Source organism: Etheostoma spectabile, chromosome 4 (genome assembly GCF_008692095.1).
Source record: "Etheostoma spectabile isolate EspeVRDwgs_2016 chromosome 4, UIUC_Espe_1.0, whole genome shotgun sequence".
Lineage (NCBI taxonomy): Eukaryota > Metazoa > Chordata > Actinopteri > Perciformes > Percidae > Etheostoma > Etheostoma spectabile.
This window is the reverse complement of record NC_045736.1, coordinates 7,588,773-7,606,921: the sequence shown is the minus strand read 5'-3', so window position 1 is coordinate 7,606,921 and position 18,149 is coordinate 7,588,773. Positions and strand designations below refer to the sequence as shown.

At 38.3% G+C, this 18,149-nt stretch overlaps 2 protein-coding genes across 2 annotated transcripts in view; one reads left to right on the top strand and one right to left on the bottom strand.

Moving 5' to 3' along the window:
• The window catches only part of soat2 (sterol O-acyltransferase 2), a 16,308-nt gene extending 9,529 nt beyond the window's left edge, over positions 1 to 6,779 (top strand). Inside the window, exons 9-16 of the mRNA XM_032514748.1 lie at positions 640 to 724; positions 1,191 to 1,236; positions 1,510 to 1,639; positions 2,457 to 2,554; positions 3,341 to 3,439; positions 3,685 to 3,820; positions 4,869 to 5,014; positions 6,361 to 6,779. Of these exons, the coding sequence (XP_032370639.1) occupies positions 640 to 724; positions 1,191 to 1,236; positions 1,510 to 1,639; positions 2,457 to 2,554; positions 3,341 to 3,439; positions 3,685 to 3,820; positions 4,869 to 5,014; positions 6,361 to 6,417 (797 nt within the window). The 3' untranslated portion in view covers positions 6,418 to 6,779. The remainder of the gene's footprint in view (positions 1 to 639; positions 725 to 1,190; positions 1,237 to 1,509; positions 1,640 to 2,456; positions 2,555 to 3,340; positions 3,440 to 3,684; positions 3,821 to 4,868; positions 5,015 to 6,360) is intronic.
• Positions 6,780 to 11,417: 4,638 nt separating this feature from the next.
• igsf8 (immunoglobulin superfamily, member 8) overlaps positions 11,418 to 18,149 on the bottom strand; it is a 15,087-nt gene continuing 8,355 nt past the window's right edge. Inside the window, exons 6-9 of the mRNA XM_032514747.1 lie at positions 17,200 to 17,452; positions 16,415 to 16,867; positions 12,183 to 14,117; positions 11,418 to 12,148 (exon numbers count right to left, since the gene is read on the bottom strand). Of these exons, the coding sequence (XP_032370638.1) occupies positions 13,990 to 14,117; positions 16,415 to 16,867; positions 17,200 to 17,452 (834 nt within the window). The 3' untranslated portion in view covers positions 11,418 to 12,148; positions 12,183 to 13,989. The remainder of the gene's footprint in view (positions 12,149 to 12,182; positions 14,118 to 16,414; positions 16,868 to 17,199; positions 17,453 to 18,149) is intronic.

Genomic DNA, 18,149 nt, shown 5'->3' with positions numbered 1-18,149 from the left:
TCCTCCTTTCCGGAGGAAGAACTGTATAGTCCTGAATAATGCAGTTTTTATAGAAATGTAAACAGTTTGAATGTGGTTTTGGAATGAGTCGTATATTAGTTCATTTTTTTAAACACAGATTTACCCAAGTAACATTTTTACAAAACTTATTATATACTTTTTTTTCTTAAAGCATTTTTAAATGTCATTACTTAAAAGTTGGAGCTTGACTGAAGTACAGCTAATAACTCAGCAAAAGAGATTAGAGGCTTTGCGGCACACACCTTCACAAAATGAGGCTTAAGGATTTTGTGATAAAACCTCTGTTGTTTAATTTTAAAGGCAGCCATTTGTTAGAAGGTCCCTACATTAGGGCACAGTTAAGCTTTAGTGTAACTGCTGTGAAAGGCAATGGTAAAACTAAAGCTTTTAAAGGCAATGGTATTATGCTACATAATGAAACAAGAAAAATTAAATGAGAAGCTAATGAACCACAGACCATAAGTGATCTATTTTTTACTGAACCCCTCATTTATTTTTTTTAATCATTCAAGACGACTTGTGACTGTTAATAAGATATTTTACTGCAAGATTTTAGGACTCAAAACTGGACCCATCTACTGTGATGTTTTTACTCATTGACATGTCTTTGCTTTTCAGGAGAAAGTCCCAGATTCCCAACATTTTCCAGCTATTTGTACTTCCTTTTCTGTCCAACGCTTATCTACAGGGAATCATACCCTCGGTAAGACCTTTGACCTGGATTCCTTTTGCTTATCCTTCTTTATTTTAATTAGTGATACTATTAAATGTGAGTGCAACTGACATGTACCAGAGTGGATGTTCTACTAACCTTGTTCCACAAAACAACAAAAGGCTGGTAGAATTTTAAGCCTTTTTCAAGTTAGATATTTTGGCATGTCACAGAGAAAGATTAATAATGGCTAAATTCCTTTATGCTGTTCTGTTTCAGGATCCTGGTATTGTGCCTGCTGGCTCACTATCCCACTGTTATTTTACAGTTTATGGGGACACTTGAATAGAATAGAGCCATTGCTAATGTTATGAGTAACACCTTTTCTTTTCCTGCTATGATAAACCAAAAGGTTTGCTGTGAAAAATGCCTATTTTTTATACTGAGTGGGCAATCAAAGCTAATTTCACATCACATAACAAACTGCAAGTAGTGACATCCTGTCTGTTCTTCATAGGAATACCCACATAAGATGGAAGTACGTTGGCATCACACTCGGCATGGTAAGATCAAGAGAGTTCCTTTTCATTTTCACACTTCTTACCTATCATTGGGATTGAGTAAGAAAACAAAGAAGCTCTTAGTGGGGTTAATGACCTGGCTGACCTAAATTGTTCACAGCACTCGTGTAATAACGTGAAGCAGTCATAAACTACAGGTGCTTGCTGTAATAGCTTTAATATCTGATATCTTAGATCACACCACTATCTATGATTTTCTAGTTGTGATTCTCAAGTTTGCTCCATATTCAATTTCCTTTTCCGCTCAATTTGCAGATCTTAGGATGCCTGTTTTACGGCTACTTCATCCTGGTCCGTCTTTGTGTGCCCGTCTTCAGACCTGAGAACAACCAGCCTCTGAGTAAACGATCAATGGTTTTGGCCGTGTTCCACTCAATATTACCAGGTACTCTTTCTATTCTCTACTTACATGAAGCTTGTTCTGGAAGATTTTTCAAGCAATATTAGAAAGAAGTTGTGTAAAACGAAAAAGAAATATAAGGTGGATAGATAGATAATAGATAGATAGATAGATAGATAGATAGATAGATTGATTGATTGATTGATTGATTGATTGATTGATCCCGGGGGAAATTTAAGCATCCAGTAGCTTATACGACACATTGACACACATAGGAATAAAGAATAGAAACATAAGAATAAAAACATAGCTGTAAAGTTATAGCCTAGCCACCAACACAACAGAGAGCTGTCACTATAATAAAGTGCATGTACTTATAGCGGTAGTGCAAATGTAAGTTGATTAAAAAGTAATTAAAAAAGTAAAAACGCTGCAAGAATAATGTTTACCATGGATACTATAAAATCTACATTGTAAAAAAATATGTGTGTGCATAAGGCTAACATAGCCAGTAACTTACATATTATCTTTATTTGTAACATCACTACTACTTACAACCTCTATAATCTCTTATCTGCATGAGTCAGTGGTGGTTAATGTATTGCTTAATATCGGAATAGAGGAAACATTTCTCTAGTGTTTTGAAGTCATTGATAAGATTAAATATGCTATTATGTAATCGGTTACAGGTATTGAAGCCTGGCATGTTTATTACTCCCTTTAAGTGAGTAGCTTTCTGAGTGCTGACATAAGAGCATCAGTGTAAAATAGCAGTTCTTATGAGAAAGCTGGGAGCAATGACTAAAAGTGTTTCTCATAAACTTTCTCTGTCTCTCTCTCTCTCTCTCTCCGTTTGTCTCAGGTATAATGATCTTTCTGTTGTGTTTCTTTGCCTTCCTGCACTGCTGGCTCAACCTCTTCGGGGAGCTGCTGTGTTTTGCTGACAGAATGTTTTACAAGGTGAGTGGCGTGGCTCATTTTATGTGGCATCATCTCTCCTGTGAACACATTACTTTCAGATATGCTTGCGTTTCCAGATAGGGAAATTTTGATTAATGACGTGAGATTACAGCAGGGTGGCCTGATGGTGCCAAAATAGTTTAACGTTTTCATCATTATATTCTGTTGATACAGTTTGCTCTTGAACAAGCTATGACTTACTTCTGTGACTTAATGCTTTAGCTGATGACTGATGTGTTTCTGCAAGTCCGAAGTTGTGAACCGATTTAAACTGGCAGATTGATTCAATGTGTACAATAACAGTAAGGAGCTTTACGGATTGTAAGTTGATGTAAGAAGAATCTGTGTGGCACCTAAAACCTGAATTAAGTCAAGTTAGAAGTAGTCTTTTGAAGCTTTCATTTGCTGTATATCTATTTGTTTTCCTGTGGTGATAATGTGGCCACACTGTTTCTTTGAAATCAGCTAGGTGCCCTACTGTATCTTTATGATTATGTGCACCTGACACCGATTATCTGTTGAAAAGAGGTTGGAGGATTTTTTTGGATATTTGTGTTGTTCTGCATTACAAATGAACAAGATCTTTAAAAGACTCCCGCTAACTTGGAGTCCAAACTGTTTACCTCTAAAGTAGTTGGAAGCACCGTATGCTATCAGCTCTCCAAACTCTAAAAATCTAGTTAAGTTTTTAGGCCATATTTCATTTAAGAAGAACAACAGTGTAACTTATAAAAATCATTGTGAATTATTTAACAGCAGTAATCTCATTTTACTGGGATTTTCTAGGACTGGTGGAACTCAACGTCTTTCGCCAACTATTACCGTACCTGGAATGTAGTTGTTCATGACTGGCTTTATTACTACGGATACAGAGACTTCCTCTGGGTGAGTAGAGTGCCATTACAGTAAACTATAAGTACATACAGTACAATGAATAATATTAAACAAAACAATTAGGTTAAGTCCCAATGAATTTTGTCTGTATTTCTAAAGCAGCATATTACATGATACAGTGCAGATAGTAGTTTAACTTGTTCTGTAATTCTAGTCAAACATATTCCCTATTAAACCAGCCTGACCTATGAACTCTGAGCCAAACACTCTCCCTGTTCTTCTTCTGATCCCTGCAGCTGTCAAACAGGAAATTCCGAACAGCCGCCATGCTCTCTGTGTTCATTGTCTCTGCTGTCGTCCATGAGTATGCCTTGGCCATTGGCTTCGGCTTCTTCTATCCCGTCATGTTCTGTCTCTTTGCCCTCTTCGGAGGTGAGGGTTGTACTCATTATTCAGGGAACAATCTTTACATTAATAAACACAGAAATTATTGGTATCTGGTGGTCTAACCTGGCTGCTGGAAAACATTTGGTAACATCCAGTGCTGCTCATAAATATAGGTACCCCTGCTTAAGTTGACTAAAGAGAGGAATAAAAAAATCTTCTTTTGGAAATTGATTTTAATGCTTAATTAAAAAAAAAAAAATCCAACCTTTAAGGACACTAATTTTCTTTGGGAATGAATAATGTATCATAAATAAATAAATAAATGTTGTTCCTTAAAATATAGGGGGCATGAGTATAGACACCCCTATGTTAAATTCCCAGAGGCAAGCAGATTTTTATTTTTAAAGGCCAGTTGTTTCATGGATCCAGGATACTATGCATGCTGATAAAGTTCCCTTGGCCTTTGGCATTAAAATAGCCCCACATTATCACATAGCCTAATAGCTGGTTTGATTTACATTGAGAGATGATTTTATTGACAGTACCCCATTCCAATCTCTAGGTAAAGATTAAGTTTTTATTCCTCTTTTTAGTCAATTTAAGCAGGGGTTCCTGTACTCATGAGCAGCACTGTACTCATGGCTTTCAAATAAAAGAAGAAAAGGAGACAGAAAAAGAGAGAAACATATTGAATGTCAACCTCATTACTGTTGCTAAAATTAAAACACTGTCTCTGAATTCAATGGCTTGTTGAAAAGATGTAAATTTCCTCTTCTACATTCTGGACTGTGCCTTCAAGCCTTAAAAGTTAAAATCAGTAATTATTCACCCCAACACCCATTGAGTAGCTGTTTTCAGGGGAATGATGGTCATTATGTTTAAAGAGAGTACACTTGTGCATTGTGTCCTTTGCTCTGGGTTGTCAATCTGATATAATGTTGAATTGTTTCACTTTTCAGCTTTTACTGTTTGTCCCTGTCCTTACATGTACTAGCAGTCTCACATCGACTTATTATTTAACTACAGATGTATTCCTTCTTACACAAAAAGACAGTCATCAGCAACAACATTTCCTCATGTCATCCTCTCTTAGTGATGTTCAACTTTGCCATGAACGACAAGCGACAGAGCCCTGTGTTTAACGTCATCATGTGGGCGTGTCTCTTCCTCGGTCAGGGTGTCCAGATGTGTCTGTACTGCCAGGAGTGGTACGCCCAGATACACTGCCCTCGGACAGGGGTACGTACTCCACCTACTGCTAGGACTGATTAGGCCATCTATGAACACACTTATGCTTGTTTAACTCCTTTCTTCATATCTGGATGATGTTGATTCTACTCTATCATATTACTCTACCTTTTATGATACCAGACCTGCTTATTCGTAGGCTTGCAGATGTCCAGTGGGTCAATCAGTCGGGCCTTCAAAAAGCTCCACAAGACAGACATCACTCTATTTTATAGTGAAACAAACATGCTTCAAAAACATGCTTTCTTTCTCTCCCATTTTATAAAACATTTGATTTTCTTGGCAACAGAAACAGGGATTTTTGTTGAAGTAAAATCAATAAAACCTGACAGAAAGTACACTTTGTGACCCTTTTTTATCAGCAGGAGATATAAAAAATATATTTAACTAAACTGTGAGATTCCTCTGAGAGATTTGTTATGACTTGGCTTGAACAACTATCCCACTGGACTGGGTTTAGGCTCAGTGGGAAGCTGCATGATTGAAAAAGATCAAAAATGGACAGAGCTACAGACACAGTACATAAACAGAAACATGTGACTGCATGTATGAAGATTTTAAAAGAAACAGCAGTTTATTTCAGTGTGCTGCACTACAATGACCTAATTAAACAGCACTTTGAACACCAGTTTCTGAGGTACTTTAAAGGAAAAAAGGGCAGTGGGTAAATAAACTTGACATACAAAAAAATAGACTAAAAGACTATAAAAAAGATAAATACTACCTAACAACATCACATGACTAGTGCTTAAGTACTTTGATGTTGGACATCATACAGACTCCAGCAACCAGATGAATCTGACCATAACTCCTTTCCCTGTCTCATCATCCTGGCTTTGCCATCTGTTCTCATGTCCAGTCATTCATGGGCATATGTGCCTATGTAGACACACATAAAGCGCACAAACTTGTTCTTAAAAAGACAACTCACCCAATTCACATACATAACCCCCGTAGGCAAGCCACGTTTTGAGTAACAGCACGTTTGTAAAGAATCTGACATGTATTTTACCCTTCAAAAGCTGTTCTTCATTCCCAAAGCGTTTGATGAAGTCACAGATGTAAAGGATTTGCCTGACAGATGGGCACAGATGTACTTAACATACTTATTCCACTATGAACTACCAGCTAAAGTCTCCTCTAAAGCCAGTGGCAACATTCTCACACAAACAATGGCTTAACACAGATAACTGCAGTCTAAAAATAGAGGTGACATCCAGTAAATTAGATTATTAAGTGATGATAAATGGATGCTTACATCATAAAGATGAAATGTATAAAAGGGTTACAGATAATGTTACCATCTTTAGACCAGTTCTTCTACTCTTTCTCAACAGAATAGCTTCTGGGAGTTGGTGACACCTCGATCGTGGTCCTGCAGCAACCAGAGCTAATGCTTCTTTTCTCCTACACTGGAGGGATAAATGATGAAAGGATGGAGATCTGAAACCCACGATTGACTGAACACAGGAGAGAGCAAGGAACTTGAAAGACGTAAATATATAAGGTTTTCTGGGGGTTTTTGTGTGTAAAGATTTCTTTGTCTTTACCTTTGTCTTTATGTTGTTATTTAGGTGTGATGTTATCCACAAGTCTATGACCTCTGAATTATTCCTAGTTTTTATTTGTACTAATAGTAGGAAATACTGTTTAATAATTGAGGCTGTGTAAAACGTCCTTTAAAGATTATTATAATAGCCTGATAGAATATTGTACTGTAAGCAAATTGTTGCACATTAATAGATTGTATTGGCAGGCAAAATCTAAATGTGCAAAGTTTTGAGCTGTGTATGGATCAAACTAACAAGATCCAACATGTTAATTTGTGAGATTAATAAGGGCTCGTAGGCAAAAGTCCTGACTGGCTAGCGGTTTCCCCCTGTTTCCAGTCTTAATGCTACACACCTCATGGCTTCTTGGTGATGCACAACACAATCAATAGAGGGAAAATATGTACTGTATAGGTTTTTCATGAGTTGTATGCTATTTTACAGAAGCCAATTCTTTGAAATATTAAATGTATTTAAATGTTGTAATAATAAGCCCCCAGGAACTCAGAACTCTGTGTCAATAAAATTTATAAAATTGCATTTCATAGAATTATTTATTACAAAGTTGGTCATGGTTGTAGAAAACATTTCACAGGAGACAGGTGAAATTAGTGACAACTTTGAACAAGCTTTGCCACAGTAAGGGCACGGGGCCTGCAGTGTGTGTTGCATGTTTAATCCTGCCTTGGCCCAGCGTTGGTTCAGCTGTCAGGGATTGGTTGGGAGGGAAGGTACAGTATGTTGGTACCAACCAACCACAGGCAGTGCAGCGTCTTATCAGTCTGCCACAAAGCGTCTGTTTGTCGGCCTGCCACATCTCTCTAAAGTCATACAGGAAGAAGAGGATTAACATTGGTACAGTGTTTGCATTAGTGACGTAATGCTCTGTAAACTGATATACTGTAATACAAAGGCAGCTCAGAGAGGCACAGCAGGACAGACACAGTGTCAATAGTAGAAATAAATATATTTCTGTTTCCATTTGACATAGTTCATCAAATGTTATACTTGAAAATTAAATCTCCTGTTTCTTGTATTTTTATTTTTTTCCATTTTGTTTGACATCCTTTTTATCTCCAGCTCTCTTTTAAATTCTACATAAAAAGAGCTATCATGTTTTAAAAATTGAATTTCTCCAATGAGGAATTCATAAATAAAGTGATTCTTTCTTTGATGGATGCAATTGTCTGTGTTAGCCATTAATGAGCCAACTTCTCCATCTTCTCCTTCACTTTGAAATGATATCTTTGCTGGATGAATGCAAAATGTACATTGCTTAATGCTCCCTCTTTAAAGCAGAATTTGGCCACTATTTGAATTTAGGAGTATAGAGGAACAAGTTGAAAAGTCAACAATGACATAAATGACCATTTAAAGGTGTTTTAGCAGAAGGTTGCCTTTTAACACACCCAGTAGACATGAAGCAAGTTCGGTTTCTGGCCATCTGATAATACATTTTTTTTGTGATCAAATATTTTAATTTAGAACAGTCACACAGGATGGCAGAGCATCATCACATGGTGCCTTTTCAAATTAAACAATATGCTGAGATATAAGAACGTGTCCCAGGACCAAGAAAACACAGAGCGGAAAGACGGGAAGGGAGGAGACCTAATAAAAACACAATAGTAAGGATGATGTCTGCCACTTACAAATTAGAAATAAAAAAGAAAGACATGCCCAAACACACACATAAACAAACAAACAAACAAACGTACAAGACATTGACAGAGCGACATAAGTCATACAGGACCAAACACATGCACAGATAGAAATAAGGAGGCTAAAGTACAAATCTACAGCATGGATTTCTAAGAGTTAGCAATGTTGAGCCAAGAGTCCAAAGTATTTTCTGGCGCTCCATTTATGCGAGCTGTTGAGAGCTCCATATACAGTACATGATATCCAAAAAGGAAAGGGTTCATGTACAAATAGACAAGTCATGAGGTGGTTTCCAACAGGTTGCAATCATTCTCTTAGCAGCTTTAAGTCCAGCAAATACAGCACTTACAAATCATTCAGAATCAAAACACTGGTAGTAACAGGTGCAGTATCATTTATTAAGGCAGATATTTTGGATTCAATATTGTTCCAGAACTGACCAACAGGAGAGCTATCCCATATCATGTGAAGATATGTAGCTTTTAGTGGGCAGAAAGTGCATAAAGGGCTGTTAATTACTTTCATGTGATGCATTTTCACAGGGGTGAGATATATCCTGGATGAAAATGTAGTGAATCTGCTGATGGTCTGGATTGCGTGACACTCATGGAATGCTAGACCATGCATCATGTCAGTTAAAATCGATGCTCAGGTCTGGGGAATCACGTTCCCAGACCTTTTCAATAGGAAGGCCAAAGCGTCCAGCTATCACCAAAAACTGATAAAGCCTAGATACCATACCACAGGTGTTTGGCTGTTCAGTAAATAATTTCCCGATAGTAGACACTGTATGCCTTGAGTGCTGATCTTAATTGAAGGTAAAAGAAAATTGAGGAACGTGGGGGACTGAATGCGTTTTGTAAGCCAGAAAAAGATAACAAGCCAACCTCGCTAAAATGTCTTTTAGTCAATGAACCCCCCTCTGTTTCCACTATGAAGCTGTTATAGGTTTCCCACCAATCAGGATTGCTGTATTGTTGAACAATGGAGAAAATGTATGCCAGTTACATGCTAAACGGCAAAATGTTTCAAACAATCTCCAAGTTTTGATAAGATGGGAGATAATGGGGCCAAACCGTAGCTGATACTTTTGTTAAAGATATTGGCAAAAAGAACGTCATGGAGTGACCATGGTTCTGTCATAGCACTTTCTAAAGCATGCCAGCAAACACACATATCTGGGTCAAACCAAGTAAGGAGGGGCCTTAACATGAAGGACCAAAAATAGTGTTTAAAGTTGGGAACTGAGAGGCCACCATCCTCCTTCCTCCTCTGTAGACATCTTAAGTTGCGGCCGCTTTCCTTTCCAGATAAATTTAGATACTGCGGATTGTAATTTATGCCAACAATCAGAAGGAGGGGCAAAAGATAACGTAGAGCTCACAAAATGAATCCTGGGTAACACATTAATTTTAACAAAAGAGATAAAGGCTTGAATAGACACGGGAGAACCATCCATCTTTCCATATCTTGCAAAATGTTGTTTAGAGCAGCAGAATAATTATGCTTAACAATCTGATTTAAGCACGGAAAAACCTCATTGCATAAATATTTAAACTGTTTACCAAGGGGGATGTTAGCAGAGACGGTTAAATTGCAAGCAGAATCATTTAAATTAAGTAGTGCAAACTTTGACTAGTTAGTTTTTAAGCCTGATAAGCTTCCATACTCCTTGCATAAAGATGCCATCTGACAATTATAAAAGCTAAATGCTCCACTGTGTTAACTAGTGGCCAACTTTGTCTGTCTGCTGTTTGGTGCTGGGCAAGTAGCACACTGTGGCTTCTTTGCTGAAAACAGCTCTGCTGTGGCTAGAAAAAAGGTTGATGAGAGCAGTGAGAGCAAACCAAAACAATGAGCTGAAATAGGCTAAAACGCTCTGTAGCGCTGAAGGTTTTTTGTTGTTGTTGGTTTTATTGTAGAAACCCGCTGCTGCTGTAACAAGGGAATTATCTAATCTAATCTGAGGTAAACTGCAAAGTCAGGGGATAATTATCTGTTGGTTTGTGAGCCTTTTCCACACATAGTTCCTATTAAATTACTGGAATAACTTTTCAGGCACCGGTAGTGATTTTCACAATTCCCACATTCAGGAACATTTCCGCCTTGGACCTTTTCCCACTTGCCCTGGCAAAGCCAGAATAGATGGGGGAAGGGACATCCCAACAGTGCTTATCCCTGCTATGTTTCTGCTTGCAACCACACCACAGCCATATCAGCATTGACCCTGAAATGTTACTCAGTCCTGAGGTGAAACATTGGTGGGACAGATTTCCCTGCATATTGATCCCTGCTCCCATTTACACATGACGCCATGCAGAAAATGTCCCTGCACATTTCAGGGAATGACAGCATGTGTTAAAGGGGCAGAGTGAATCCTGTTACTTTATCCATTTGATCCCTTTTCAATATAAAAAATATTGGTTATCGCAGCTTTAATTTAGCTTTGCAAATGGAACTGAATCATCCAGCAACAGACTGAAAAGTCTTTCGTTGGTATACTGATGGTAGAAATATATTTTCATTTGTTGATTGATTCTGCAGCTGTGATGCACTTTAAATTACATGTTAATGGATGAATTACACAATAAATTAATTAAATGAAAGCTTTCATATGCAATATTGAGCATGTGACAAAGCCAGTATAGATGCATCAATAACATTTGCTCAACCATCAGGCTTTCTCACTATACTGTAAAAGCCTCCACGACTTTGGCTCTGTCTTGCAGTTTAAGTGTTTAGTGTTTTTGTTCTGGATGAGATCATGTTTTCTTCTTTTTGTGAATTTTCTATCAGGAATTTCTCATCCCAGCAAGAGCTATGTACAATATATTTATTAGGACCTGGAAAATTAGATATTTGTACTATTATTATGATTGCATTAGTACATCTTAGTCTGTAACAATATCAGACAAGTTTTAAACTGTCCAAATCTGCATCCCAAAGTGCTGAAAATCAACTTGAGCTGAAATACAAACCTCTGCTTGGCTGGTCCTAACTTGAAAACTGCAGCAACCACAAGATATGTTATGTTTTTTTTTTATACTATATAGATGGAAAATATGCTCAAATAACAAGAACACTTAGATTTTTTTCCCCTCCACACAGAATTTCCAGATACTCTGCTGAAAACTGATTTTTGTCTTTAGCAGTAGAATATGAAGTTATAAATAAAACCAAAGTGACATCAATAATACAGAGTGGTTTATTGGTTCATCAACTGGCAGGTTTGCCAAAGCACCATAAGAAACGATGAGCATTAGCCCGCCTCTTTATATTTCGATGGCATCAAGATGCATTCAGGAACAGTGGTATTAAAGCATGAGTAAACAGTCCAAACAAAACTTAACACCTTCATGAAAGGGTTTAATATATCCTCAAACATAAGCACTACTTAGACAGCAGCTTTTACACTTTAACAGCTGACTGTATTGTTCAGAAAACAGAAATTGAAAAGAATCGAAAGCAAGCAACACTTAAATCGGTTACACACTGAGAGAGGGGGAAGGGCAGAGGCTGCAGCCATAAACAGGGATTAGAGATGAACACGCAGATACCTACTTACTTTCATCTGAAATACCAGCCAGCACTGTGCTGCTGCTGCTGTTGTTGCTACTGCTGTGCTGTGTGTACACATGCATCTGTGTGCAAGTGTGTAATCATGTGGTTGGTGGGTATGTGGGGTGAACAAATCAGCTTTGAGTAGTTGATCTGGAACAAAGTGGCCCAGGAAGCAAGCGAGTTGTGATTTTATTCCCTAATGTTCGTGAACAACATTTATAATCGGGGGTTTAGAGCACACAGGTTAGGGAGGACAAGCAGATTTAGAGGGACTCTCAAATCAAAAAGCCACCAGGACACAGAGACAGACAGTAAAGACAGACTGATACCTTATGTAAGTAAGTATAGCTCACTGCAAACAAATTTAGAAAAGCAGAAAAAATGACTTGGAATAATTTCATGAGAGAGGCAAAAGCTGGATACAACAAATGTTCATTTCTTTCTCCTTTTCACAAACATGTAGCTAACTTTAAGTGATCACACATTGTGGGCACGCTCACATGACAAAACTTTTTTTTAATGTTACTTTGGACAGGAAAAGGAGGATGGATTTCACTCATAAGAGTGTAGACACAGTGAATCTGTCCAACAGATTTCTGTGGGCTAGCAGCAGGAGCTATGGTCATAATAAGTCTTGGCTGCAGAAATATGTGGCTTAAACCACATGACTAAGATAGTGAGACTTGACTAAACTACCCGGTCATATGAGCTGCTTAGGAGATTTTCACCTTGGGGACAAGTAACCTAAACAGTGTGAACAACAATAGTTTTTCTGTTATTCAGTGTAACAAACAGGGGATTCTTTTACACAGTAATGTTTTTCTGTTTCAGTCACAAGAGCAAAGAAACCATAAATCGCACAAAAGAGAAGAGAAAAAACACACAAGTATTCACTCAAGTACAGCAAAGAAGTGACTTTTTAGCTGGAAAAAAAGTCAAGTCAAAGAAGGGTACCAAGGGGCTTTGGTCCCAGTCCCATTTGTGTCTAAGTGCTTCAAAAGAGCAGAACAGACTGCTGCAGAATGTTAAACACAGGTGCTTTGCCAAAGACAGCATAGTCCTGCTCACATTAAGAAAAATAAAACAGCTAAACTCCATACAATATTTACATATTTTATCTCAGTGCACAATGGATATCTCTTCCATTTCTTTTTATCAAATCTATACAAGTCCATAAAGAAATCTCACTTCAGCGTGAAGTGTCACAGGCGAGGAATGCATTTGTTTAGAATTGGTACTCAATTGGTCTTGGCATCAGAAAGCCCCCAGCCAGCGGCTCCCTTATTAGGAAACAGAAAGATACTTTGTTTACATGCAGAGTGGTGGAAGGTCCCTGCTCATATTACATTTCTGGAGGCTGAACTGCTGCAATAGCATTCATGTGACTGTCAGTGGCAGTGCTAGAGGCCCAACCATGCACAGACATTTAAACATGTATGTAATAAAAGAAAAACATGCGGTTTGAGGGGAGGAACAACTGGAACAGTATTAACGATTTTTAAAACCACAGAATATTGTTTGTGTGAAAATACAACTATTACTCTATGTACTGTAGGACGATCTGCATTCCCAGCGTCATACAAAACATTTGGCAGGCTAAGAAACTGTTTGGTACTTTTATACTGTAACAATCATATTATGACTTATGAGGGGGAAGTTTGCTTTGCTTTTCTATAGAAACAATAATTTTATAGTATTGTTTTTATAGAACAGGATTCTTCACATCTGAGAGACGCAAAACAAACCTGCAGTACCTTCTTTACTTTTGACGTCATCACAAAGATCTTGCATATCTTGTGTATCTTTACCCTTTTTTCATTTGAAACAGAATGACAGGCTGGGACAAAGAGATTATTAAAAAGGTGGGTTAAGCTTTTACTGTTAAGGTGGAAACAGATCCAATGTGTTAGTCTTTGCCCACTAGGGGTCGTTGGATGGGAGAGTCAAAAATCTAGATTATTACGCCTACTGGTGCGTGATACAGCAATCACTAACATTTGTGTTTTCAGAGAAGGTTCAGATATAAAAATACGAGAGAATATAAAACAGAATTTTTTGGCATTGATTGTTAAACTGGTAGGTCAAAACACAGAAAACCAGGTTGGCAGTAATTTTCATTTTTTCATCCATTATGTTCTGTGCATCACCTCTTTGCGGACATTCAGACTTCAGACAGGCGGCGGCAGTGGACACCTATTTTGGGATGCGCTGCCTTGCCAGTCGCTTCATGAAGCAACAGGTTACCGTTGCAATGATGACGATGCCCACAAACAAGGCAGAGGAGACTCCAATGACCAAAGGGATGAGGAGGAGGTCAGCAGCTGGGAGAAGAAAAAATGACAGAGAAAAGAATGTAAACTGACATTTGTAAAAGAAAAATCCATAATTTGAATTGTCTTATAACACATTTTCAAATAGGGAAGGATAAATATTTGCAGTAGGCTACATTCAGTAGAAAAGTCTCCATTAGGAAAAAAAACTTGGATTTTTTCTATCGGTTCAAAACAATGCAGATATAAACGTTTTATATAGTACTTTAAACATTTAGGCAACACACATAATGAAAAGCAAGTTAATAAACTGTCCTGTTAAACTAAAAGCACAGTTTGCTCTGGTGATTCAGTCATCTACTGCTGGAAACTCAGTCTAGGATTCCCACTGATGTAGAACAGAGAGAGAAGGTTCACACACTACCTTTGCTACCATGTGTAAGTGTATGGATTATCACTGCGCTAATAGACCAATTAATTGTGATGTTGCGCTAACACAAAAAACTACTGCTGGTTTGGGTGTGGTCATTTTCTTTAGTCTCTTGGCCAACAGGTCTCCAACCTAAGGTTAGGGAAAGTGTTGACATATGAAAGCATCAAACATGCCTTTTAGATGAATGAGTTATTGAATAAAGTTATTACAATTGATTAATTGTAATTGTCAAGCAAAAATGCCAAAGATGTTCTGGTTTCAGATTCTCAAATGTTATAAATTGCTGCTTTATTTACTTTAAATAATAAATTTAAATAACATTTTGGAGCGTTAGTTGGACATCTTGGGCTCTGGGGAAATCGTAATGGCCACTTTTTACAATTGTTTGACATTTAATAGATTATAACTATTAATTGAGAAAATAGTCAGCGGATCAATCAAGAAAATGGTCCTCAGGGTCCTTGAGTTTAGAATCCATTCTGAATTGAATTGCAGGTAAGAAACAAGTGACAAAGTGCATTTGTACATATTCAAGATGTAAACACAGGGGAACCATGCCCTACCTACCCTCCAGCTTGTGATCTAAGGTCAGTTGTGGAAGAAGTATTTAAATTATTAAGCAAACTACTCAATAAATACAAAATACTCCTTTCCTTACAAGTAAAAGTTCTGCATCCAAAAGTTCACTTAAGTAAAAATATATATAACACAATGTATATTCAACACAATGTACTTAATGTATGAAAAGTCAAAGTTGTCATAATGCAGAATGGTTGTTGGCAGACCTCTGCTGCCCTGCTCCTCTGCGCTCTGGCGCAACGGAGATAAGCAAAACACAGTTCATCTAAACACACTGCCCACACAAAGATGACACAGTGTGGGTTTAAAAAAAAAAAAAAAAAAAGTTCTGAGGTGAAAGAGCAGCACTTGCCCCTTAACCCTGAATTTCTCCAGTGAAGCTGCTCAGCAGCTGACAGATCAGCCTGTAGTTGTATGGGCTTCCAGCTTCCAGATGGGAATGTGTTTAACTGTGGGAGTGTGAAGTAGTTATGGGCTATAGAAACGATATGCACTATAAACAATACAAAAAATTGGCCTACTATAGAGATTTTAATTACATTGCACTTTCGCAATAATGCATGTTGATGACGCACTCTACCTGCAAAATTTAGCGCCACGAGCTGTTCTCTTAATACATCCATTGCTGTAACCGGCTATAACGCATTGTCATCTTGAATAAACATGGCTGAAAGCGAAACGGAGGAACTGGTGAAAAAGACCGGTGCAGCCGTACCATGGAGCCTTTCATCAGCCTGACAATTCACTATATAACGGACGACTGGAATCTTGGCAGCCGCTGTTTGCAGACGTGGGACTTCCCCGCTGAACATACTCCAGTTTATCCTGTTCTCTGCATCTTGGTTGGCATTTAAGAGCCAAGGGCTAAAAGTATAGTTCCTTTTAGAATGGTTTGCACTAAAGGAAATAAACCCAATATTTTAAGCTTTTTCTTTGTCTCTGCAACTACTTGAATTATTTTCATCTGCAACATTATGTTTTATAATTACAGTTTTTCCACACTAAATGTTCTCAAAACTACATACAATGTCTCTTTTAACTACATACAATGTCTCTTTTAACTACATACAATGTCTCTTTAAAAAATATATATATACATTTAGCAGTTTGGCTTTCCTTAGGGTATATGTAACCTGTTCTAGAATAGTTCTACAATAATTCATATATCGTGATATATATCGTTATCGCAATATGAATTTAAGGCCATATCGCTCATCCCTAGGAAGGAGAAGGAGAACCGAGCTCTGATAGTTTATAAAGTGAGTCTCTGTTTAATCTGTTACATTTCTCCACGATCCTATGATCATTAGAAAACACATCCTTGGGAGACTCTTACCTCTGGCATAAAGGTACACAGTCACTGGACTTGACTCTGCTTTGACCCCTGTGTTGTACCAGCCTCCATGTGGGACTTGACCCCACACCTGGGCACGACACACATACATGCCCTGGTCATCCATTGTTGCTGCGTGGACCCTCAGTCTGTAGCTGCTAGCTGACAGGCGGTCGACGCTAACCTCGCTACCGTTGGTGTAGATCTTTGCAACACCGTCGTACATGAGGCTGGCTACCAGCTTGGGGGTTTCATCCACAGGGGGGTCTGGGAGAATAACATCAGAGGCTGGGCTCTGTTTCTTCTTGATAACAGGGATTGGCCAACGCAGCCACTGCACCTCTGTCTGGGCGGGACCTGTGGTTGTCACGGTGGCGTTGCAGATCAGGGTGATGGTGCTGCCTCGTTTTAACAGGGGGCCTCGAGGGAGCTGAGCCACAGCTGCAACTAGTACATCTGTAGAGGGAAGTGGTACATTCAAAAAGTTTATAGAGGGTAAACTGAACAGCTGATAAATATGTAGATGATCAAACCCCAGATTCCAGTTGGGGCAGTCCACCTTGTCCACTGGAATACTACACTGACTTATTATTTATCCCTGATGTTCTGTTTTCAGTAAAAAACATTTTTCAGAAAAAAATTGTTTTATGTTAAAATTAAGTTTTATGAATTTACTAGAATTTTTTGGGCTAAATCAACACAGAAAATATTATCACCAGTAGAGAAAAAGGGTAATCACTGATATTTGAAGCCTGTGTGTCACTGAGGACGTAAGTACAACAACTTACCACTGCTCGTGAGGTTCACGGTGACTCCCTCAGACCTCTGGGTGAGTGTTGCAGGAGTAGCAGGGCCAGGGTTTGCTCTTCCAGCATACACACTGACCACACACCGATACACCCCTGAGTCTAAGGGCCTGGCTGCGAACAGCTTCAGAGAGTACCTCCGCTCAGCCACTTTCTCCAGAGAGCCCCAGCTTGCTCGGCTGAGGTCGTCCCCCCAACTCACAACACCGTCTGGGCTCATCCGGACCACCTCCACCTTAACGTAAAATACAATGTGTCAGTATGTGTTGGATTTTGAGTCAAAATGGGATTTATTTTAGGCGGTTTGCTAGAATTGGGAATACTTTATTATTATTGCAGATGGATGCCTAAAAGGTTCCAAGAATGATGGATGATTGATCAATCAAACGCCAACGTTCAGAAAACCATAATGTCAATTTTATGACTGCTGCTGATGTTTGAAAGCCAATTCTCAATTATCATTTATCAGAACTTTGCATCCAGCACTTGACTAACACATGAAAATATTTGAAACCTATCTTTAATGCAACTTTGACACACAATAAATTGACTGTGATGGGTTACCCACTGACATCTGCAAATCTTTTGCAAACTGATACAAATAAGGTTTATTTTTAAAACATAGGTATTACAAACTGAAATATTTCACGTTCTCTCTTTCGCTTATGTGTTTGTACAAGAATTGGTGCATTCACTAACATACTTGAAGTTATTAAGATAACCCTCAGTTATACTGTGCAGATGCAGGTTGGTCTGGAGATGCTATGTGCCAAGTTTCGTGCAGATCAACGCACGGTCTAGGAGGAGTTCGAAAAAGTTGTTTTTTGATAAATCACAATTTTCCACAAATAAAAGTCTAGCCGGAAATGGGCGTGGCCTATATCACAAGATCCAGTATGATCCAGCGAACGCGTGGATATATGGTTTTTAAA